At 44.0% G+C, this 23777-nt stretch overlaps 2 protein-coding genes across 2 annotated transcripts; one reads left to right on the forward strand and one right to left on the reverse strand.

Annotated features, from left to right (window-relative positions):
* Positions 1-24: 24 nt before the first annotated feature.
* LOC133838833 (ankyrin repeat and KH domain-containing protein mask) lies at positions 25-21166 on the forward strand. The gene is given in 18 exon segments (XM_062270058.1): positions 25-1483; positions 5230-5268; positions 5833-6281; positions 6388-6550; positions 7287-7586; positions 7809-8309; positions 8311-8406; positions 8408-9743; positions 9812-9879; positions 9945-10199; positions 10271-11381; positions 11447-11550; positions 11624-11902; positions 11970-12683; positions 12744-13020; positions 13084-18164; positions 18226-18414; positions 18488-21166. Coding segments are annotated over 18 exon segments (12384 nt in total). The 5' UTR covers positions 25-100; the 3' UTR covers positions 18527-21166.
* A 129-nt stretch (positions 21167-21295) lies between these two features.
* LOC133838840 (phenylalanine--tRNA ligase beta subunit) lies at positions 21296-23515 on the reverse strand. The gene is made up of 5 exons (XM_062270065.1): positions 23336-23515; positions 23217-23272; positions 23001-23158; positions 21590-22944; positions 21296-21523 (listed from the first exon to the last, which is right to left on the reverse strand). The coding sequence occupies exons 1-5, from the start codon at positions 23391-23393 to the stop codon at positions 21372-21374; spliced, it is 1779 nt and encodes a 592-aa protein (XP_062126049.1). The 5' UTR covers positions 23394-23515; the 3' UTR covers positions 21296-21371.
* Positions 23516-23777: the final 262 nt, after the last annotated feature.

Below are 23777 nucleotides of genomic sequence, written 5' to 3' on the forward strand. Positions count from 1 at the left end.
AGTAGTTCGTTAAAATTTGTATTCGTATTTAAAAATAATTTAAAAACACCGAAAGCACGCGTGAATTGAATTAAAGGAAGCCTATTCGAGAGAGACTAAAATGAATAATGATGCGAAGAATCATCATGATGGCGATGACTTGAACTTGAATTTGAATAACGTGCGCTCTGCGTATTTGAGCAAAAATACAAAGACAACCACAACTGCAACAACAAAACCAGCAGCAGCAACAACAACAACACAAAAAATTAAAGCTAACAGCGCAACAACACAAGCAACTGCACAAAGACTTGCAGCAGCAGCAAAGAATAACAACAATAATAGCAACAACAACAATAACGTTGCAAGGCAGGTTAATTACACCGAGCAACAGCAGCAGTTGCAGCAACGACTTGCAGCATCGCGTAGCTCAATTGCAGCTGCGCTCATTGCCAACAACATTAAGAACATCAATAACATTAACAGCAACAAGAAGAAGATTGCCAAGCATGAGGATTTAACAGCGGCGGCGGCAACAACAACATCAACTCCAGCAGAGAGCAACGCTGCTGTGAAGAAGAAGAGTGCAACAAGCAACAACAATACTAACGTCAGGTTAAAAGTTAACAGCAATAACAACAATAGCGTGTTAGCCACTGCCAATAATACTAACAACAACAACTCCAAAATGTCTAAAACGGCTGCCAGCAAATCAACAACAAGCGCCCAAAGCGAAGCGGCTGCAGCTGCATTCGTTACTGCTGGCACCACAACTACAACCACGCCCACAGCCACGCCCATGCCCGCCACCACAGCAACCACAACAGCAGCAGCGGCAACAACAGCAGCAGGAACAACAACTGGCGATGCTGCAACTATGAATGCACCCAAAGCAACATCTTCAACTGCCGGTGCGGCTGCCAAATTTCGTGCTGCAGTTGCCTCAGCGCCCACGACGACGCCCCCAACCAGCAGTAGCAGTAGTAAGAAACCGCGAGCTTACGCCGGCCTTAAGCGTCAGGTTGTGGCAACTGCAACAGCAGCAGCCGCTGCAGCGGCAGCAACACCATCAACAGCAGCATCAACAACAGCAACTGCATCGAAAACAGTTGTGGGCAAAGATGCTGCGCATTTGAAATTCGCAGCAACATCATTGCTAATGGGCGCCGCTGCCGCTGCTGTCGATGGCAACGCGGGTAACGCTGGTCATCATGGAGCAGCAGTAGCGGGCAACACGGCGGTCGCGGTGTTGAAGCAAAAACTGAAAGATGTGGGCGCCATTTCGCATGCTGCGGCAACAGCAGCAGCTGCCGCAAATCGTTCTGCGCTTTCATCGTCGGCTTCATCGAACTCATCGCCGTTGTCATCGAATCCTGGCTTGGTGGGTGCAATATCATCGGCGTTGCAGAACATGATTACCACAGATACAGATACTGATACCGAATACTATCCGCAGCCTGTCACCACAGATCTTTCCGAATCTGAGGAGGAATCCGTCTCAGAGGTGAGTTATCCTTAAACACCTGTTTTTTTTTATTATCTTTACGAGGTGAGAAGTCATATTTTTAATTTAATACCGTGGCCCTATAATCTTTTCATTTGAAGAGCTCAAGTTGTCAGACATCTCTGAATCATAGTTTTTTTTTATTTTTAACTGTATTGATTTGTTTAGAGAAGCAAAGAAATCCCAGCTTATATTACTAGCATATCTTTAAAAGCAAATTGTGGCATAATCACACTCCTATTTCATGGAATTGTGTATGCGTATTTATTTATTATTATCACAAATTTTATCATTTCAGTCTGCTTCGTATTAAATTATTGTTAACTGTTTACTTTATCGATTTGTTTTGAAGAAATACAGTCTAGAAGAAATCCCAATCCTCTGTTGCCTTCGCACATTCATTCTGGGAGTCATATAACTTTCTTTATTGATTTATTGACTTGCAATCTTATAGATAGAACTTTGTGTGTGTTTGTGATTTCACTTGAATGTCATTTCAATTCTTTAGATAGTTCTTATTTTAGATAAGATTTTAAGCGATTCGTTTGCATGCGAATCATTCTTTGTTGCATCGCTGCTTGTTTATCAGACGATAAAAAAACAGCTGGTTTTTAGTCTAGCGATTTATAGCGTATTTATAGAACGCACCATTACAAGTACCACTGTGTGTGTTATATTTATATATTTGTGTGTGCTGCATTTACAATGTATTTTCTAGGCCGCTTTACAGGTGTGCATTAAGTTTTAATACCAAGATAAATTAGCTGGAATCAATATTAAAAATACCCGTTATTCATAGATTTTTCCTGTGAATTAGACTCCAGTACAGAGTCGAAGTCGAGAGAGCGTGCTTTAAAAACTAAAACCCGTTTCGAGCAGCAGCAATTCGTTTATTTTCATAAGTATTAGTGTGTGTGTGCCGCAAGCATTTTTCTTTTGCTCTGTGAAGTGAATTACATTTGTATGTACATAAATCAGCTGTGCAGCTGTTGTGCTCTTGGTGTGTGTGCAGCATGTGTGTGTGCATGTGTGTAAATATTTCTTTGTCTGGCGTTTCGTGGATGTAGCACATACATACATATGTTTGTACGTGTGAGCACTGTCTACTCAACAAATCAAAGGTCATTAGCCAATTCTTCTTTCGTTGTTTCATTTTGTTTTTGGGATATTTAAGAAATTGAACTCATCATCGCCCCCATCATCTTCATCGTCAACATGCGTTTAATTAACCATAAAAAGGGTTAAGACACATTTCATTAATGAAACTACATACATACATTTACAAAAAAAAAAGAAAAGACGAGAACAACGAAAATATTGGCATTTAGAATGTGCCGCATTGTTGTTTGCAGGTTAAATTTACGCTAGTGTGCTTTGCTGTGGTCTGGCAACGCCGGACGCCCTCGCTGTTGTTTGCCGTTCGTTTCGAGTGAAATCGTGTGTGAAGCGCAAATGCGCAAAAGTACAAAAGCAAATGAAAAAAGAGAGATACAACAAATAACAATAATAATAAAAAAAATACATATAGTATATACAAAATTCATGGTAAAACATTTTGAAGTAGGGTGTAATGACCTGAGCAAACGCCATAATTGCAATACCTACTATGTAAAGGTCAATTTATCAGTCAGTTCTTTTTTTTTGGGTGTAGCATGCATGCATTTATGATTTGCACAAATACTCGCTCACACACATACAATTGCATGCTCGCAATGCCCATAACGAGAAAAATGACCAACGAAAGAGACAAAATCGCACGCACGAATAACAAGAAAAAAATCATGTTGTGGCGGCGGCGTCGATTGAACTCGTTTGAATTTCGTTCTTTCTTTTTCTCTCACAAATACGAATACTTGTAAATGTAAATGTATGTGTGCATAAGATTACCCAGCAAGCAATTTGAGCGATTTCTGACAGTTTTCTGATAGTTTTTTATGAGCATTTTACATCATAAAGTGCCCAAAAAAGAGTCCGGAAAGAGCGTTTTTTTCCGTGAAAACGGTCGCACTTTAAGAGGGCAATTTCTGAGTCTAATATGACTCTTTTTTGACACAGAAATAAGTGCTTTCACCCTCTAATCAAGCATTGAAAACGCTCCGAAAATACTCATAAAAGTATAATTTTTAGGCACTTAAATCGCACCGAAAAATTCTTATCGGACTCGTTTTGGTTTATACAATCGTGTGGATAAATTGATCTTTATATAATTTTTATTTAATTCAACAAATTACAATATTAGAAAAATATAAAGAATTTGAAGAAAAATTTAAAAATAATTGAAATATTATAAAGTTAGGATTTCAAATTCACAGTTTTATGAAGAACTTAGCATTATTAACTTAACGTATATTTTATATTTTAATTGTCCACTAATCACGACCGACTTGCAAGGCACGTAATGCAGAAACTAAATAAATGTTTTGTGATCTCGATTATCGCAAATCTGCATTCCGTTATTTTAAGCGCTGTTTTAACTCAGTTCTTACTTAACTTAACTCCGAATATGCTCAGACAATAGACCATTTTATGAGTCGATGTTTAGAATGCACTGATTGCGCTCGAAAACGATCTTATTTATGTGCCTACTCAGAAAACACTCTTAAAATCGGCTCTTTTTGGACACATAATTTAGAGCCCTCTTAACTTTGCTTGCTGGGTATCTGCATTTTTCTTTTCATTCATCAAAGCTCAAAAGCATGCAATAAATATTTGGCCTCATATTGATAACTCGCAAAACGAAAAAGTAAAAAAAAACGCAACATTTGAAATTTCTACAAACAAAATGACACATAGACACACACATCCAGCATTCACATCTTTTGAATGTTGTGTTGCCACCGTGTGAAATATTTAAACCCAGATACATTCGATACATTGATCACACATGCACATAAATAAATATGTACATATGCATACATCTGAAGCGCTATCATCGCTGTGCAAGCGAGTTGTGGCATGACTCATACGATTCTTAAAATTCCAAAGAAACCGTTTCGTTTTTCTCTTTGACTTGCGAATTTGTAATAAAAAAAACCAGCAGACGGCCAAACACCGCACGCACTCACACACACGTAAATACCAGCATGCTTGCATGCATTTGTGTGAGTAAGTGTATGTGTGTGTGTCTTGGTTTCGAAATAAAATTAAAATGGAATGGTAATGAATGAAAGCAAAAAGCAAACAGGTAACAATAAGTTGTCGTTTTTTTGGCCGCTTGCTATTTGTTGTTGTTATTATGTTGCCATTTTGCAAACGATCTGGCAACTTTGTTTTGATTATTATACGTGAGAAATAAATAAACTTTTAGTCCAAGGCATATTGTGTATTTTGTTTAAAACAAAACACAGTAGGCTGTTAATATTGGCACAATCTATGATTTTTGACAATTATTAAAAAAAAATCAAATTACAAAAAAATTCCTGTTCTTATTGCTTTTAACATCGGACTCGGACAACTACGTGCCAGTCAATAATGGTTAAATCGCCTCTTATTGATTGTTTAATTTGTGGGTCGATTAAAGAATTGCTGCGGCGTGTGTTATCCTCCATGGACTTTGTGTTGCAATCATTTTTCCACGTAATCAACATGTGTTTTTCTTCCGTGAGATATAGTATAACATTTTTCTTTATTTTTGTTTGTTTTCAAATTGAATTGGTGAATTTCGATGTTTACCATACATCCAATATAAGCTTTTTTTAGCTTCAGTTATTTTTATGATTTTTTCTTACGTTTCTCTTTATTTGTAGATCCTATTGGCATTCTTGTGTTTAAGGCCAGATCTCTTGGTAAGTTACGCGTTATAAGTGCCTTAAAAAAAAAACAATTAAATTGAAGCGCTACAAATACAAGTATGCCAACAAATGTTTGGCGACTATGTCTTAATTCTTTATATCTTTCTACTTACCAAACTAAACCAACAAAATTTAACTAAAATGCAAACGCTCCGTAGGTTAAAATCAACAGATTGTTCGGAAGTTTGTTTTTTTTATTTTTTTGTTGTATGCACTTTAATTAAAGTTAACTTAATAGTTAAAAGAAAACCCAACAGCAAAACAAAATGGGATATTGATTAATATATAATAAAATAATAATAGTCTCCAACTACTACTTGGATTATGTAACCACACAAAACATCACAATTGCTGGCCTTAGACAACAAGAATGTGCTCTTTAATATTGCTCAACTGATTTTGATTAGTTTTTTTCCATCTTTAATACGATTTCCAGAACATTTTTCATGTACTCACCTCTTAACCGACGAGCACGAATACCTTATTACTTAAATTTAAATTTAAAAATCGACGATTAATTCGAAATTAATTGCAACAAATATTTATGTATGTTTGCAGGACGATATACAAGAGTCTGATCCCGATAGTTGTCCTCATGAGGAGGGAGAAGTTCGTGAAGATGAAGACGAAACGGAAGAAGACTCCGAGGACTCGGATGAATCTGAAGGCGATGACGAGGAAGAGGATGAAGAGATCGGTAAGTCATTTTTTACACTAAACCAAAACCAAATTTATTTTAAAATCTTCTCTTTTATTGAAATAGATGTTCTGCAAGACAACGACGCAGATGATGAGGATATAGACGATGAGGATGACGACGAGGATGCGCCAGAGGTTAAGAACTTCCTGCACGAGCATAACAACAAACGCTCGAGTAATCTCACCGCATTGCTGGAGGCTGCCGCCAATGAGAAAGCACCTGTACTGCGGCATGCCACCCACGCAATCGATGAAACCAAGCAGGCGCTTACCAAAATGCGTTGTGCCAACAGTCCGCGAGATAAGAAGTGAGTAATAATCGAGTTGTGATCGATCGAATTGATCCCATTTGGGACACAACGAATTGATTTATTTATTTTGATAATGTTACCCTCCCTATTCAATTCACAGCAGCGGTTTCTCGCGCAGCCTTGCCAATGCCTGTGCAGACAACGATGTTAATACGGTCAAACGGTTGCTGTGCAAGGGCAACTTAAACGATGCCGCTGCCTCAACGGATGAAGGCGAGTCGTTATTATCAATGGCTTGTTCTGCAGGCTACTATGAGCTGGCACAGGTATGTATTTCTCCCAAAATGCGACAATTTTCTCTTGTGGTGTATGAGAACAGCCGAGGCAACATCGGCTGAAAAATCTTGGAAAATTAATAAGAGAGAGAAAGAATAAAATCAAATCCTTCCATAGCTTGAATTATCTCTTGGAATCAATTTGAAAAAATATTGTCAAGAAACTTTTACCAATGGCGAGGTAAGGAGCATCACGTAATGTAGCAAATCGACTTCTTAGTAGCGGCTTTAAAAAATATGTTTAGTTTATGTGTCGTAGTAGAGATAATGTCTCAATTGGCCCATTTTGAAGACGCCACACGATATCGAAATTTGAGTGTCCACTTTTGTCCACTTTCCACATTTCACCTGTGGAATTCACATAAGATATTTATTTTTATTAATAAATGTCTATCGATAAGTCGAAAATATATAAATATAAAAATGTATAATAATATTCTGAGCCGTTATCGCAAATTCGGGGACCATTCACTTTTCATGTATATAGTTTATATAAACTGTAAACATTTTTGTTCACAAATGAAACAGTAACAGTAAAATTATGTGAACACAGTGGAAAAGGGGAAATTATGATCGAAAGTGCATCCTACACTGAGTGTAACATCGATAAGTTTTAGTATCGATAAGCAATATACCTCATTCAACATAAACACAACTCTCCGCTATTCTCGTCTCATATTGTTTGTCAAATATTTTGTGACAATTGTTTCGTTTTTTTTTCTCGAAGGTTTTGTTGGCAATGTCTGCAGCACAGGTTGAAGACAAGGGACAAAAAGATTCGACGCCACTAATGGAAGCTGCTTCTGCGGGACACTTGGACATTGTGAAACTGCTGCTCAGCCACAATGCTGACGTAAATGCACATTGTGCCACTGGCAACACACCCCTAATGTTTGCCTGCGCGGGTGGTCAGGTGGATGTGGTAAAAGTGCTTCTGAAACATGGCGCCAACGTTGAGGAGCAAAATGAGAACGGTCATACACCGCTGATGGAGGCCGCATCCGCTGGTCATGTGGAAGTAGCCAAGGTTAGTATCGAGTCATGGAGAGTAAATTTAGCATTGACAAGTGATTAGATTCCGAGATTTGATTGTATCTGTCTTTAGTGACGAGAATCGAGTTAATGATTTCGTTATTAGAAAGCCAGTTCACGTGATTTAGTTTGATCTTATCTGATGTATAGAGAATGTATAAACTACTCTCACCTTTTAATGCGTTGATTAATCTAATGTTAAATGTCTCTCTCATAGGTACTTCTTGAGCATGGAGCCGGAATAAACACCCATTCAAATGAGTTTAAGGAGAGTGCTTTGACACTGGCCTGCTACAAAGGTCATTTGGATATGGTGCGGTTCCTGCTGCAAGCCGGCGCTGATCAGGAGCACAAAACCGACGAGATGCACACGGCTCTCATGGAGGCTTCAATGGACGGCCATGTCGAAGTGGCGCGATTGCTGCTGGATTCTGGAGCGCAAGTAAATATGCCGACTGATTCATTTGAATCGCCGCTTACATTGGCAGCCTGCGGTGGTCACGTTGAGTTGGCCACTTTGCTCATCGAGCGCGGCGCGAATATTGAGGAGGTGAACGATGAAGGCTATACGCCACTCATGGAGGCGGCTCGAGAGGGACATGAGGAAATGGTGGCACTGCTGCTTAGCAAGGGCGCTAACATTAATGCCACTACCGAAGAGACACAGGAAACTGCACTCACTCTGGCCTGCTGCGGTGGATTCAGCGAGGTGGCTGCTTTTTTTGATAAATGGCGGCGCCAATTTGGAGCTGGGCGCGTCGACGCCGTTAATGGAAGCGTCGCAAGAGGGCCACACCGATTTGGTGCGCTTCCTTTTTACAGAACAAAGCCAATGTGCATGCGGAGACACAAACCGGAGACACGGCGCTGACGCATGCCTGTGAGAATGGTCATACCGATGCGGCTGGTGTGCTGTTGTCGTATTGCGCTGAGCTGGAGCACGAGTCGGAGGGCGGGCGTACGCCTCTGATGAAGGCTTGTCGTGCCGGCCACTTGTGCACCGTAAAGTTCCTCATCCAGAAAGGCGCAAATGTGAACAAGCAGACGACCAGCAATGATCACACTCCGCTCTCGTTGGCCTGCGCTGGTGGCCATCAGTCTGTGGTGGAGTTGTTGCTCAAGAACAACGCGGATCCATTTCACAAGCTCAAGGATAACAGCACGATGCTCATCGAAGCCTCTAAGGGCGGGCACACACGTGTTGTGGAACTGCTTTTTCGCTATCCGCATATCTCACCCACAGAACTTGCTGCCGGAGCGAATGCTCAGTCTGCCAATGCACAGACGGCCAATCAGATGCGTCTGATTACCACGCAACAGCAAAAGATACTGCAGCAACAGCTGCAGCATCAACTACAGCAGCTGAATGCACCGCCTGGCCTGCACGAGTTGTCGGAGGCGGCACGTGCCAACAATCAGCAACTGTTCCATCAGCAGCAATTCAGTGGCAATTCTCCCAACAATATTGTCGCTCTGGGCACAGGTGATTTCTTGGATGCTGGTGAGTTGCAGCTAACCGCAGCTTCTGCTGCGGCCAGCAGTGATGCAGGTGTAACCGATGAATATGTGTCGACGGTTGGTGGTGTTGGAGGTGGTGGAATTGATCTGACCACGCTGAGCGCACAACAACAGGAGGGCCTTATTGCCAAATCGCGTCTGTTTCATCTGCAACCTGGTTTTGAGCAACAGCAGCAAGCAACACTGCCGCCATCTGGGGCACAATTGGTGCCTTGCAAGCATTATGACCTGGATATGGAGCACATTAACTCGCTAACGCCACCGCAAAAAGCTCCACCAGCACCACCTGTTCTTTTCCACACTGTTTGCCAGCAACCCGTGCTTCAACAGCAACAACAGCAGCAGCAACAGAAGATGCACCAACAGCAGCCAAAGCTCAAGGGCGTCGGTTCTCGTAAAAATCGCCAGCTAATCAACGATCTGCAAGCCATTGATTTACCATTGGATGCGATTGATTTGCCGCTAGAGCAGCATTCCGAGCAAATCCGCTCACAGCCATTAGGCGAGGATGATAAGCAACAACAGCAGCAACAGCAGTTTGCCTGTGCTGGAGAGGAAGGGCATTCGCAGAGACGTCGTGGCTTCGATGTATCTAGCGATGGCAGCGAGCTAACGCTGGAAGTCACTCAGAAAGGTTTGTAAAAAGATTTGTGGAGATTTGTAGAGGAGCGTATGTAATAAATTCACTATTATCTCTTAAAGGTGTCGTTGTCAGCGATATCAATCCGAGTACATCTAATGCTACCGAGAACGGCTCTCAAGTTCCAACGGTGAGTTTAAGCTTTTTTTTATTTTGTACACATTTCTAAATTTGTCTCGTATTTTGTATGTGCAGCGCAATACGAGCGGCTCTAGCACCATCACCCACTCCTCGGAAGTGCTGCAGAGTACTGCCATTAGCGATCGACCCAAGGTGAAGGCCAGCAACAAGAACAATCGCAAGCAGGCAGCCGCTGCACAAGCAGCAGCTGCTCAAGCAGCAGCTGCGGCAGCAACAGCAGCAGCGGCAGCTGCCTCAACAGCGGCAGCACAGCAGGCTCAATTGTTACCCATGCAGCAGAATCCCATGGTCTCCATCTACAACAACTTGGTAAGTTCATCTACATAGGTATTTTCAAATTATAATACAAGTTAATCTGGAAAATGTATTTCATTGGATAGCAACTGCAGCAGCAACAGGAGCTGCAGTTACAGCAGCAAATGCAGCAGACCCAGCTACAGCTCCAACAACATCTGCAATTGCATCATCATCAGCACGCCGCCTCTGTTGTGGATTACTCCAATTCGCCAGCCTCGCCAATGGCATCACCCACTGGCGGCAGCAGCAGTAGCTTTACGGAGCAACAGCAACCGTCTCTGGATGGCGCTGGCAATGATGTGCTTCAGCATAAGAATGTCATGGATGACTTTCGCGGGCTGCTTGAGACTGCTGTTAATGACTCGAGAGGTGGTCATTCCACGCTGGCTTGCTTCAGTGACCAAATGGCCAAGGCACCGAGGCTAAAGTTCTTGCAGGATGGTTGGCAAATGCACAATTTATTTGGCGGCGAGCAACCCAAATCGCCCACTGAGACACCGCCCGAAATGGAGGAGACTATCATGTCACCAACCATGGAACGCGTCGACACTCGGGCTGAAATGAAGAATCTTGCCACGCTTTGCTCTGCTGCTGCTATGGCAGCGGCCGTGACATCGGGCACAGCTGAGATCGAGAGCGACGAGGGCGAGGAAGGTGATGAAGGCGAAGAGAACACGCTGCCACCAGAACCCATTGACTTGACAGACACCATCATCGAGGAGGAGGAAGTAGAAGACGATGAGGAAGATGATGAGGAGCAGGACACTCAGAGTGGCGAGATCGGGAAAATTACATACGAGGACGATGATGCCGATGCTGATGTTGATTACATCGACGAAGACGAAGGCGGCGACGATGATGATGAAGTCGATGAAGACTTTTTCTTGGACGTCAATGTCGCCGTTGGTGATCAGAGAGACAACAACTCGAAAACTGGAGCTGCTCTACCACCGAAACAGCGTAAAATATCAACTCGACTGGAGAATCTAATACTAACAAAGCCAGATGTGTTAACCCAGTCACTGTGCGATTATCGTCAAGATTTACCCAACTCGGAGCTGATGCACATGCTGCCAATAAAGGCTGCGGCCGCCAACAATAAGACATTAAACGATCTGTTGCAACAACAATTAGCTGCGGCTGTACACGCCAAGGCTCACAGCCAGCAACAACAACAGGAGTCGGAGCAATGTGGTAAGCTACAAATGGGAGACATATATTTGATCAATTGTTTTTACAAATGAATTGCAACTCTACAGATGATGCGGCGACCGTGCCTGCAGCTGGAGAGTTGTATGGCTTGGAGCACTTCCCCAATGATGGCACTCACTATGATATAACAGGCATCGATGACATTTTCCAGGTAATTTATGATGATAATTGTTAGTTGTTTATCTTATAGCAATATATATATATATATATTATTTAATTTGTAGGAACTGGCCAGCAATCTACATTACCCAGAACTGGCAGAGTTTAGCCTTAATCAAATGTGCAAGGGTAGATTCACCGGCCATTGGGCGCAGTCGTCTGGCAAATGGGCCGGCCAAGAACAGTTGTTGGCAGTGGCAGCGGCGCAGCATTCGCAGGCAATACTAAATGTCGGCGATGCATCACCAGACGCACAACAGCGTCAGCCGAATCTCGTGCTCCTGGATTATCCTATGCAATCACAACAGCGTTTACTCGACCCTGAGGAGCTTCAGCACATGCAGGTAAGCACACAGAACAATATATTTGAAAACTTTTATAAATTGAACGCAATTTTGATTTGTTTAACAGCACCAGCAAACCCCAGTTGCATTACTGCCGTTCTCTACCGACAATGGCGCCGCTGTTGTCACCGCACAGCAGCAGCAATCACAACTTCATCCAGCACTGCCCAACAGCGCCGAGTTTCAGTTACAGCATCAGCAACAGCAAATGTCGTTGGAGAGTGATCCAGAGTTGAAACAGCAATTGCAACAACTGCAGCAGTTGCAGCAACAGCAGCAGCATTCGAATGCGCGCATTATCAAAACTGTTGCTGCAGCAGCGGGTCAACAGCAACCACAACAGCCAACCACCAACTTTGTGTACAATGTGGAGAGCGGCGACAAGAATACGCCCCCAGTGCAGTTGCTCTTTCAGCTGCCACCTGCCATGACGCAACAGCAGCAACAACAACAACAGCAGCAGTTGGGCGATCATGCAGCCGATCAGCAACATCAACAACTGCCACAAACTGATTCGCAGCAACCACCAATGTTCCAGCATCGCGCAGAGCGACTGCTTCAGCAGCAACAGCAGCAGCGACCACCTACACAAAGCGAATTGGATCAGGTGGCGCAAGAGTTGCTGCTGCAGCAGCGGCAGTCACCTGCTGTTGGTCCCGTTGTCGGTGTCCAGGCATTGCCAATGCCTCAGGGCATGAAGCAGAAGCACTTTAACTTGCAAGAGCAACTCCTGCTCCATCCGCCACCGCATATGCAGTCATCCACATGCGTACAACATCAGGTAAGTTTGCGACTGCGATTAATGGATAGACAATTGTGGATTACATAAACATCTTTACAGGTGGCAACGCAGACAATTACTGGCTCCGTAGTCATGCCCCAGCAATACACACAGTTTGCTCTGCAGCAGCAACAGCAGCAGCAACAACAACAACAGCAGCAACAGCAGAATGAACTCTCCAATTGGCCATTGGCCACACCTAATTCATCAGCAGTAACAACTGCAGGCAGCGCAACGAAATCAATGCCTGGAGGCATTGCTAAGAAGGCAATTGATAAGCAATCTCGAAAGGATAGGCGTTGTTCCGGTTTCCGGCAAACGCCAGCTGGCAGTCAAGGTGAGAAAAATATATATTTATAGTTGTTATAATTATAATTAATAAATGTCTCTGCTTTAACAGTTAATACCAACCAACATCAGCAGCCTGTGGCGGCGGCAACTGCAGCAGCAGCGGCAGCAGCCCAGCAACAACAATTGCAAAATCAACTTGCTGTAGCAGCAGCTGCAGCTGTGGACAAGACAATTGAAATTGATTCGGAAACCGAATCAAATCATGATACGGCCTTGACGTTGGCCTGCGCTGGCGGCCACGAAGAGCTTGTCGAGCTGCTCATTAGTCGAAGTGCTAATATTGAGCATCGCGACAAGAAGGGATTTACGCCTTTGATACTGGCCGCAACAGCTGGTCACGAAAAGGTTGTGGACATTCTGCTCAAGCATCACGCCGAATTGGAGGCGCAATCGGAACGCACCAAGGATACTCCATTATCGTTGGCCTGCTCCGGCGGTCGTTACGAAGTAGTTGAGCTGCTGCTCAGCGTTGGCGCCAACAAGGAACATCGCAATGTCTCCGACTATACACCGCTTAGCCTGGCCGCCAGTGGTGGCTATGTGAACATCATAAAACTGCTGCTTAACCATGGTGCCGAGATCAATTCACGCACTGGCAGCAAACTGGGTATATCACCCTTGATGCTGGCTGCGATGAATGGGCATACGGCTGCGGTGAAACTGCTGCTGGATCAGGGATCCGATATTAATGCACAGATCGAGACGAATCGCAATACTGCATTGACACTCGCTTGTTTCCAGGGACGCCATGAGGTGGTTAGTCTCCTGCTCGATCGTCGTGCCAATGTTGAGCATCGTGCCAAGACCGGTCTGACGCCGTTAATGGAAGCTGCATCTGGCGGTTACATCGAAGTTGGCCGAGTGCTGCTGGACAAAGGTGCAGACGTGAATGCAGCTCCTGTACCGACGTCCAGGGACACTGCTTTGACTATTGCTGCCGACAAGGGTCATCAAAAGTTTGTGGAATTGCTCTTGTCACGCGGGGCAAGTGTTGAGGTGAAAAACAAGAAGGGCAACTCACCGCTCTGGTTGGCCGCACATGGTGGTCATTTGAGTGTCGTGGAATTGTTGTACAATCACAATGCCGACATCGACTCACAGGACAATCGTCGTGTCTCCTGCCTTATGGCCGCCTATCGCAAAGGTCACACCAAAATTGTCAAATGGATGGTGCAGTATGTGTCACAATTTCCCTCGGATCAGGAGATGATCCGTTTCATTGGCACCATCAGCGATAAGGAGTTGATTGAAAAATGCTACGATTGTATGAAAATTCTGCGCTCCGCCAAAGAAGCACAGGCAGTCAAGGCCAATAAGAATGCGTCCATATTGTTGGAGGAGCTCGATTTGGAGCGCACACGCGAGGAAAGCCGCAAAGCAGCCGCTGCACGTCGTCGAGAGCGCAAGAAGAAAAAGAAAATGGAAAAGAAGGAGGAGAAACGTCGACAGCAGCAGGTCAGTAACGGACCCGACGATGATCAGCAGGGCGATGATGATGATGCCAGCGACAACGACAAGGATGATGACAGCGACAAGGATGACGATGATGAGGAAGCGCCACCTGCACGTGAAGAGGGTGACTCTGGCATCGATCAGGGTTCTTGCTCTAGCGGTGATACCAAAGCCGCGCGTGCCTCATCTAATCAGCAGGATAATGTGAATGCTGGAGGTCCTACATCTGCCAAGAAAACCAAAAAGCAACAACAGCAGCAGAAAAACAAAGCGCAGCAGCAGCAGCAAAACTCTTCCTCAGCCAGCGAAGCAGTGGCCGCATCAGCAGTCACACAACAGCCCACGGCAGCCAAGCCACTAACTCAGTCTGGCGCCATGGTGAAGAAGAGTGCTGCCACTGAAAGCGTTAAACTGCCGTCCAGCGCTACGCAGCAATCGGTTGGTCAACAGCTGAAGCGTCAGACGGAGGGCAAACGGGATGAGACACTGCCAGCAACAGCTGCAGCCGTTCCATCAACTGCCATCAGCAATAACAAGAAATCAAGCAAGGAAACAGCTAACAAGCGGGAGAAAGAGAATCTGGCACCCAAGGAATCAATGCCAGCGCCCAAGCCGCAGACACCAGCATCAGCTACTAAACTACAGCCGGTCAGTAATGAATCTGTGAGCAACATTGCCACACGCAAGGAGACCAGCAAGACTGGCAGCTCCACGGCATCCACACAAGCCAAACGCAGCGAAGTCGATGGCTGGAAGGAGGTTGTGCGTAAGAGCAGCACTCAGCAGACGACCGTTGTTAATGCATCAACCGGTGTGCCAACGTTGGGCGTAGGTGCAAGCAGCACAAATGTGACGCCTAACAATTCGACAACAAGTGTGAGCAGCAGCAGCGGTGGCCATCCACATCCACAGTCGGTCAGCAGCTCCAGTTCAAGCTCGTTAGTAACATCCGCCCCAGAGATGACATGCAAAAAGGTGCAGGTGCCGGTGAATGCCATTTCTCGTGTTATTGGACGCGCAGGCAGCAACATCAATGCGATACGCGCCACAACTGGCGCCCACATTGAGGTGGAGAAACAGGGCAAGAACCAGTCGGAGCGCAGCATTACCATCAAGGGCCTAACCGATGCCACCAAGCAGGCACACATGCTCATTTTGTCGCTGATCAAGGATCCCGATGTGGACATATTGCAGATGCTGCCTCGCATCAACAGCAGCATCAAGGCAGGCGCAACGGGTGCTTCAACTACAGCAGGCGCAGTCACTGGTTCTGCTGCGCCTATGACTGTCGGTACGTGGGATAATCGTACAGCTGCCGTAAATGCCTCAGTCTCATCGACTGTGGGCAATTATTCATCGGCTGCCTCGACAACATCCACGTCGTCGAGTTCATCGGCCAGCTCAACGCCTGCCGTAGCATACAGCAATGCGACAGCGCACAATGCAAAGCAGCAGCAACAGCAGGTGGCGACCTCCAGCAGCAGCAAGACATCCAGTGGACGTGGTGGTGGTGGTGGAAGTGGTGCCTCGAAATCAAATGCCGCCGGCGGCAAAGCATCCAGCTCAACGCGTGGCCAGAGCAGCCGGGCGTACACTGGACAGCAGCAGCAGTCGACACGCACACCAGCCCCCACATCGAATGGTCCAGCAACGGCTCAAGTGGCCAAATCAAAGCCGGACAGTGCTACTTTGCTCAAATCCTCTGCTACGTTTGCCAGTCAAAAGAGCTCTGCAACCGCAGCAGCCACAGCACAGAGCAAGGCGCCGCCGAGCTTTGGCATGAAGGCGTCGCCAGCTGTTACCCAATCTCCCAAGAAACTCGAGACTCCTGTTGGCATTGGAGCGACAGGTGGACGCAGCAGTGGTGGCGTTGTGGTGGCACCATTTGGACGTGGCAAACCCGTTGGCGGTGCAGCTGTCAACGTTTCTCAGCTGGGCAGCTCTAGCAACAACAGCAGCGGTAGCAGTAACATTAACAACAATATTAACAGTAACAATACATTGGCTGGTCCAATTGGCACATTCAACGTGGCCGATGTGGCCGCCGTGAATGCAGCTGCAGCGGCTGCTGCGGTTAACAGCAACGTCGTCAACAACAACAACAATAGTAACAGCAACAGCATTGGAAAGCCACGTGCAGTGACGCCCATTGCTCCGCCCAGTAAGCGCGCCAGTTCGCCAATACAACAGAATCAACAACAGCAGCAGCAGCAACAACAACAGCAGCAGCAGCAGCAGCAACAACAACAGCAGCAACAGCAACAGCAACATTTGCAGCAGCAGCAGCAACACCAACTACAACAGCAGCAGCAACCTCAGCAACAGCAGCAGCAGCCATCGTTGCAACCGAATAGCATTGCATTAAATGCCTTGAGCGATCTGATGGCTGCCGATTGCTTCAGTACCCAACTGGCCGCCAAACTATCCTACTGTCTCTTTAGCGACTATCAGCAATCACAGTGGGGAAAACCTGTTATCGATGGTAACGCCGCTGCGGGCGGTGCTGGCTCTGGTTTAAATGCCAGTGGTGGAGTCAATGCAATGGTTGGTGATGTATTGCCACAGGCTGATGCCTCGAAAGCGCCTGGCTACAATCGCAATATACTCAGCTCACCCGTTGGCAGCTCAAAGGCCTCATCGAATCACTCAACATCGCCGCCCGTTGGCAATGCTGCCGTTGCCATGCAACAACAGCAGCAGCAAAATCAGGGCAACAGCCAACAGGCGCTTAATATTATCACCAGTGGAGCGGGAGGAGTCAACACTACGGCGGCCAGGTCACCGTTGGTAACAGAAGCAGCTGGTGGCAATGGCATTGGCAATGCTGCAGCCGGCGTAGTGTCTGTAAATGGAACACAGGGTCATGTTGTTGATGGCAATAATGTGGCATCGGCGCACTCGCCGGGCGTCATCAAGCCACCAACGGCTCCCATACAACGACCTCCGCATGCCATGCACTTGGGCGCACCAGAGCCAGCGGCCAATAACAACTTTGAGTCGGCGGCTGCAGCAATGAATCTGCAGCGTTTGCTCTATGATAAGGGCGGACCACAGCAACAACAACAGCAGCAACAGCCGCCGCTCAATTATCCATTGCCAGGAACAATGCCTTACATGGTGGATGGTATGATGCGCATGAATTCGCGACCTTCGGTATTTCCTCAGGTCAATAACAAGTCGCAGCAGCAACAGCAGCCACCAAGTGGAAATCCAGCGCAATCTGCTCAGCAGCAGTCCAATATGTTTGCGAATCAAGCAAGGCCGCGACAACAACCCATCGGCGGAGCCGCAGCTGTTGCCCAACAGCGCTGGTATGGTGGCGCACTGGAGTATCCGACATATAGTGGGCGAGATACACTACATCTCGAAAATGGCGGAGGCTTGGCGGGCCTGAGCTCACCATCTGCCATGTCACCGAATCATGATGACATACGCAAGATGCCGCGACCCATTGGTACCGAGCGTGCCGCCTCTTGGAAGTACAACTTTAATGTAGGCGCCTCGGCGCTCAACTTGGATGATACACTGGGCAGCGGTATGCCACCATGGGCACATGAGCCGAAAGCGCAGCCACCAGGCCTGCAGCAGCAACCACAACAGCCGCCCAACTGGCTGAAGCAGCAGCACTTCAGGCCCTACAATAATGGCCCCTATCCGCAACAGCACGAACCAATGAATGTAAGTATTCAAAAGATACGTTGAAGTGTAACTTACTAAATGATTCATTTTTATTGAACAGATGCCAATGGATTACCATAATATGCAGCAGCAGGCACCACCACCGCCACCGCAGCAGCAACAACAGCAGCATATTAATCCGATGCCACCATCATATAACTTTCAGCACTTTGTTGGCGCGCATGGCGTCTCCGATGTGACAGCGCACTTGCCCGACAAAGTGGAGATGTGGGAACACCACGACAAACACGTGAGTAAAATACAATCGTATAGTTGCATTAATTATCCTCGCTAATATGCTCGCATTTCAATTCTATATTTAGCAGCCATGGGCAAATTACACTACAAATTGGTCGAATTGATGCTCTGATGAGCAACAAGCAACAGCAGCGGCAACAACAACAGGAGCAGCTGCAGCGAAGATGGCGGCGGCAACAGTTGCCGGTGAATGGCAGGCAGCTTGGTATACAGGAGAAGATTAGATTATAAACAGAACAGCAAGGACAAGACGTAGCCAATTCAGAAATGGAGTACATAGCGAACATAGTAATCGGGCAAATACGCTGGAAAACTGAAAATGCCAATTCATTAACTTGATTGTTTTCAACGGCTGCTCACAGAAACAGATATACAGACACAGGCTCACCAACACATTCGCCACTTACACACCTACACCATTCAGGCGTATCTAATTCAACAAAAAAACAAAGCAAAAGGCAACATAAATCTTCACCAACCAACTCTCAAATGCAGCGAATTAACTAAAAGAAACCTTGGTCTTGTTCATAATTAGTTAACATTCTAAGTTTTTTTATTTCGTTGGGCAACTATTTAAATTTACAGGTAACTTGAAATTTGGTCAAGAATATAGTTGAGAAAATGAACAAGCCCAAACACACACACATACAAACACACACGCATACATACGCGCACACACTTGCATAAACAGTTACACTAAACCGAAGACAGAAATCATGGAAAAAATATATATTATTTATTTTAATTGTAATTTAAATAATTTGATATTCCTTGAAGTAAAGAAAACATGTATAAATTATTATTTTGTGTGAAGTCATCAAACGAAGCTGTAATCGATCGAAAAACTAAGCTAAAAGAAATTGCAAAACGAAATCGAAATCTGAAGGAAGCTAAAGAGGAAACACACGTATAATTTTAAGCTAGAACTCAGTCTTATGAATGGAAATATTAAAGTGAAATTAGCGAAAGCTAAAAACATTAACACAAAAGGAGAACACTAAACAGATTATATATATATATATACACACACATATATTCATATTTAATATTAATAAAAATGCAACAACATGAATGTCGAAACAACTACTGTATACACAATATGTATGTAGGCGCGCACTTTCTCCCCCGAACTCTCTTACTCTCTTTGACTTTCTCTTCTTGGGAGAAGGCGACAGGTGACTGGCGACGAACATGCAATACTATTAAAATCTAGCTAGAACGACAAGCTAATACAAGCTGCCTCTGCAAATGCAAATGCAAACGACAAATTCTTGCTATGACAACGTGAACAAGAACAGCAACCGCAACAACAGCCACAACCACAATACATTTACAAACAACAACAATGAAAACCCTAACAAGAAATTACTTAAATACTACTACTTATATAGTACATACACACACAAGCTTAACATAAAAAATACACTAATACTGTTAAACGTTTGAGCAAAATCTACCCAAAACAAAAGCGAAGCGAGAAAGCATTGAACTTTACTTACGTATTTAGCTAAGAACAAATTACACACACACACAAAACTAACACAAAAAAAAAAAGAAAACATAATTAGAAACTTTTTTACGTTTGTCATGATTTTGTAATTTGTCTGATCTTTAGTTCTCTTCCACTTACATAGGGAACGGATACTAAAAATGTAGCTAGTAGAAATTTAAATTGCTTAATTAACTTAAAATGTAAAACGAGCATACAACATTAAAAAGGTCGACTAACGTTTTAATATTCCATTTAATAACAAAAAAAAAAAACAAACAAAAGTACACTTGAAATGCATAGACGATGAAAACAAAAAACAAAACGAAAAGTAAATGATTAAACGGCTTGCCAACTTTTACTGCTTATCCGACACTACGCGTAGGACGTCTTAGAGATAGAGCACAACAATACATAGCATAGAACGTGTTTCCAAATACATAAATATACAAAATACAACAACAAATGAAAAATGAAACAAATATGTAAAAACACTTGATGATAAATCAGATGAGCGCTGCGCTGCGCCGCAAACTGGCCAAGCGGCGCCGACCTCCAATTGAAGAACTAGAGGCATAGATGGATTGCTTTGTAAAATGAATGAAAGAAAAAAAAACGAATATAAACAAATGAATATTTACATAAAAATATTTGCGCTACATGGCCTACACTTGCATAAAACAAAAGCAAAAAGTAAAATGATATGAACTTTAACAGCGTTAAAGCATAACTAATGTTTAAGAGTATGAAAAAGAAAAACAAAACGATTATACTTTTTTTTTTGCCTGTTTGGTTTGTTTGTTTCAAACATTGTTTTAGCTGCAAGCAAATTATGTAATGAAAGCAAAATGAGAGCGAAGGATTCGTTAAAATTATTTAAAGAAAACATGTCACACAATTTACAAACACACACACACCCACACTTACACGTACCCCAACATACAACATGCCAGACGGACGAATCATATAAAACTAAACAAAAAACGAAACAGAATAATGAAAATTAAAAATTATACAAAATGATAATGAAGTTATAATAGCTGCTTGTGCAGAATAACAGCCGTTATTAAGATGTTGATGCATCCTTAATCAACAGATGAGCATAATATAGATTTTTTTTCATGCGAAAAAAATAAAATTCATAGATTTATTAATTTAAAAATTAAATTACACAAAAAGTACTTCACATATGAACGGAAGTATGCATGCGTAAAACAAAAAATAAACTAAAAAAAAAAACAAAAATAAAAGAAAAGAAACTACATACATATATAATATACATACATACTATACGGATTATTATTACTCTTATAATTATTATTATTGTATTGAAGGAAAAATATAAGAACATTAAACAGCATAAATAAAAAGAAATACAAAAAACTTTGTTTGTGACCATTTATTAAGACTCTTGGGAGAAGGAATTACAATATCATATTATTGTTAAGCTATGCTTATCTTCAAACAAATGGCTCAATGTTGAACTCAACAACTGAACAGGGCGTGGTCAATTCGAAAGCCTGCAACACGCTGGGATGCAACACGCCAATCCTTCCAATGACGGCCGAATTATACATGACATTGGCGCAACGTCCCGGGAAGTAGCTAGGATCTATAAGCGATCAATGTAGAAATAAGAAATCTGCATAATCTGTGTGTTGGATTTTCCCACACTTACCCTCGGTTGCCTCCAAATAGTAACCTTGCTCAGCATTTCCAGTTTTCCAGGGCACAGACAGCAATTGCATGACACGATCTAGCAGGCCATGAACTACCTCAAATCCTGCGGTTTTATTGCAATTGACCGCACACAGGCGACGTTCGTTGCGTGCGCCAACTTCAGAGCTCTCGGCGACCACAACAACGTCGCTAATCTCGAAGAGTTTTAATGGCAGCGGCATCTTGCGATTAGCGACCAAGGTTTTGAGCAGACCCGGCAACAATGTGGTGCGCACCACTTGAAATTCAAGCGTTTTGGGATTTCCAATATGCACAGCAGGCAACGCTTCAATGTCTTTGTTCAGTTTGCGTGCAATATCATCGCGGGAACACAACGTAAAGGTCAGAGCTTCGGTGAAGCCCGCCTGAGCTACCTGTTCACGCAGCTGCTCGGTGAGTTTGTTGAGTGGAAACTGCTTGGCGATTTGCATGAACGCCGGCAAGGATTTCTTGATATTGTTGTAGCCAAAGGCAATCGCAATGTCTTCGTAGATGTCGCAAGCATGGATAACATCATGACGTGTTGGTGGAATCTTTACAATTAGTTTATCGTCATCCTTAGCATCCACTTTTGCCTCCAGATACATGCGAGTCAGCATATCCGCCAACTTGGTGGCTGGTTCATCAATGCCAATATAAGCATTGGCACGTTTCACCGACACCTGCTCCTCGCGTACAGCCAACTCCGGATAGGAGACAGTGGTGCCGTCGGGTTGCACAACATCGCACGGTTCAACACTGAACTTTTGGCTGCAGTGCTCCGAGAAAAGGCAGACAATGGTGTCCAGGACCACCTTGGCCTTGGTCAAGTCCGTAGCCGTGCATTCGATGAACACATTTTTGGTTTTAAGCGAGATCTTTGAATGATCTCCATTGATGATGGGCGGCAGCGATAGAACCACACGATTCGCATCATAGATCACCGGATAGACAGGCGAATCACGAATGATGGGCAAATATTGCTTAAGCTGAGCGTGTGTGGAATAAAAGTCCATCAATTGGGCGCCGTTCAGCTCTTGCGTCTGGTTAAGCGGTGCAAATTTGATTTGTTCCGGTGCCAAAGCTTCGTAGCTAAATGGTCCCTGCAACGTGTCCAAATCGTGAGTGCCAATGGCAACCAACGTGCGCTTACGGCAAATGTTCTGGTGTAATTTATCCTGCAGATCAATGAAGCTGTTGTAAGAGTCCGGCGTGAAAGTCACATTACGTAACACAGCAGCCACAGCGTGTGGTCGGATTTGAGCCGTGGAAGGCTGAATTTTAAGCACTTGACGCTCTTTTGGTTCCACAAACTCAAATTTGGGTGGCTTAACTCTGCAAAAAATTTGTTCAATTAAAATGCTATTAATTAGCGTTTTAAACGCACTTACTTTCCCTGAAAGACTTGCAGTCCTGTCACCAAGCCTTCTAGACATAGCAAATCGTAACGATTGGCAGGAATATCAATCCTGTAGATGATTTCTTCGCTGGCATTCGCTGCTGCCGCAACATCTCCCTGCTCTTTGGTGAGCATTTGCTTCTCAGTTGTCTGAAATAATAGAGCTATGAAGCTTATTTTATCTTATAAAATTACTTCTGTTACCTACCACTTCATCCAGTTCCAGGCCAAAGGCAAAGCACAGCTCTTGAAACTCGTCATCGGCTGAGGAAAGGGACAAACATTAGAGAGACATCAATCCACGTGGACGTGTGCCGGCAAACTTACTGTATTTCTTGCCCAGGGCATCAAATAGCAAATCACGTTTAACTCCAATTGTCGGCATTGTGCAGCTTGGTTTTAGCGATGAAAAACTCTGTTAATGCGAATATATTTAACTTTTTCTAAAGAAATAGTTAAATGTGTGTTTTGTTGTTCATCGATCACAGTGTGTACACACTTAATTTTTTATATTAAAATGCTATTTAGCATGCAGCTATGTTAACATTAACATTTGCTGGACGTCCGACTACCAATCAAATGGCGATTTTAAAAATACACATTAATTTAATTTATTTTTCTCCTTATTTATAGTTTATAATATTGAATCAACTTTATAATAGAGTTCTTGCAAGAAAGAGTACTAATGCAACTTAAATTCAAATTAAACCGAATCCTGTTAACATTGCGCCTTGTACGCATTCATGCTTTTGCAATTATCGATATCACC

This window comes from Drosophila sulfurigaster, chromosome 2R, assembly GCF_023558435.1.
Source record: "Drosophila sulfurigaster albostrigata strain 15112-1811.04 chromosome 2R, ASM2355843v2, whole genome shotgun sequence".
Lineage (NCBI taxonomy): Eukaryota > Metazoa > Arthropoda > Insecta > Diptera > Drosophilidae > Drosophila > Drosophila sulfurigaster.

Excerpts from the sequence above, each read along its gene's own strand:
- LOC133838840 (XM_062270065.1), bottom strand. The coding sequence starts at position 23,393 with ATGCCGACAATTGGAGTTAAACGTGATTTGCTATTTGATGCCCTGGGC. Across the intron at positions 23,273-23,335 it reads TGCCCTGGGCAAGAAATACA|CCGATGACGAGTTTCAAGAG; the intron begins GTAAGTTTGCCG and ends CCCTTTCCTCAG. Across the intron at positions 23,159-23,216 it reads GCCTGGAACTGGATGAAGTG|ACAACTGAGAAGCAAATGCT; the intron begins GTAGGTAACAGA and ends CTATTATTTCAG.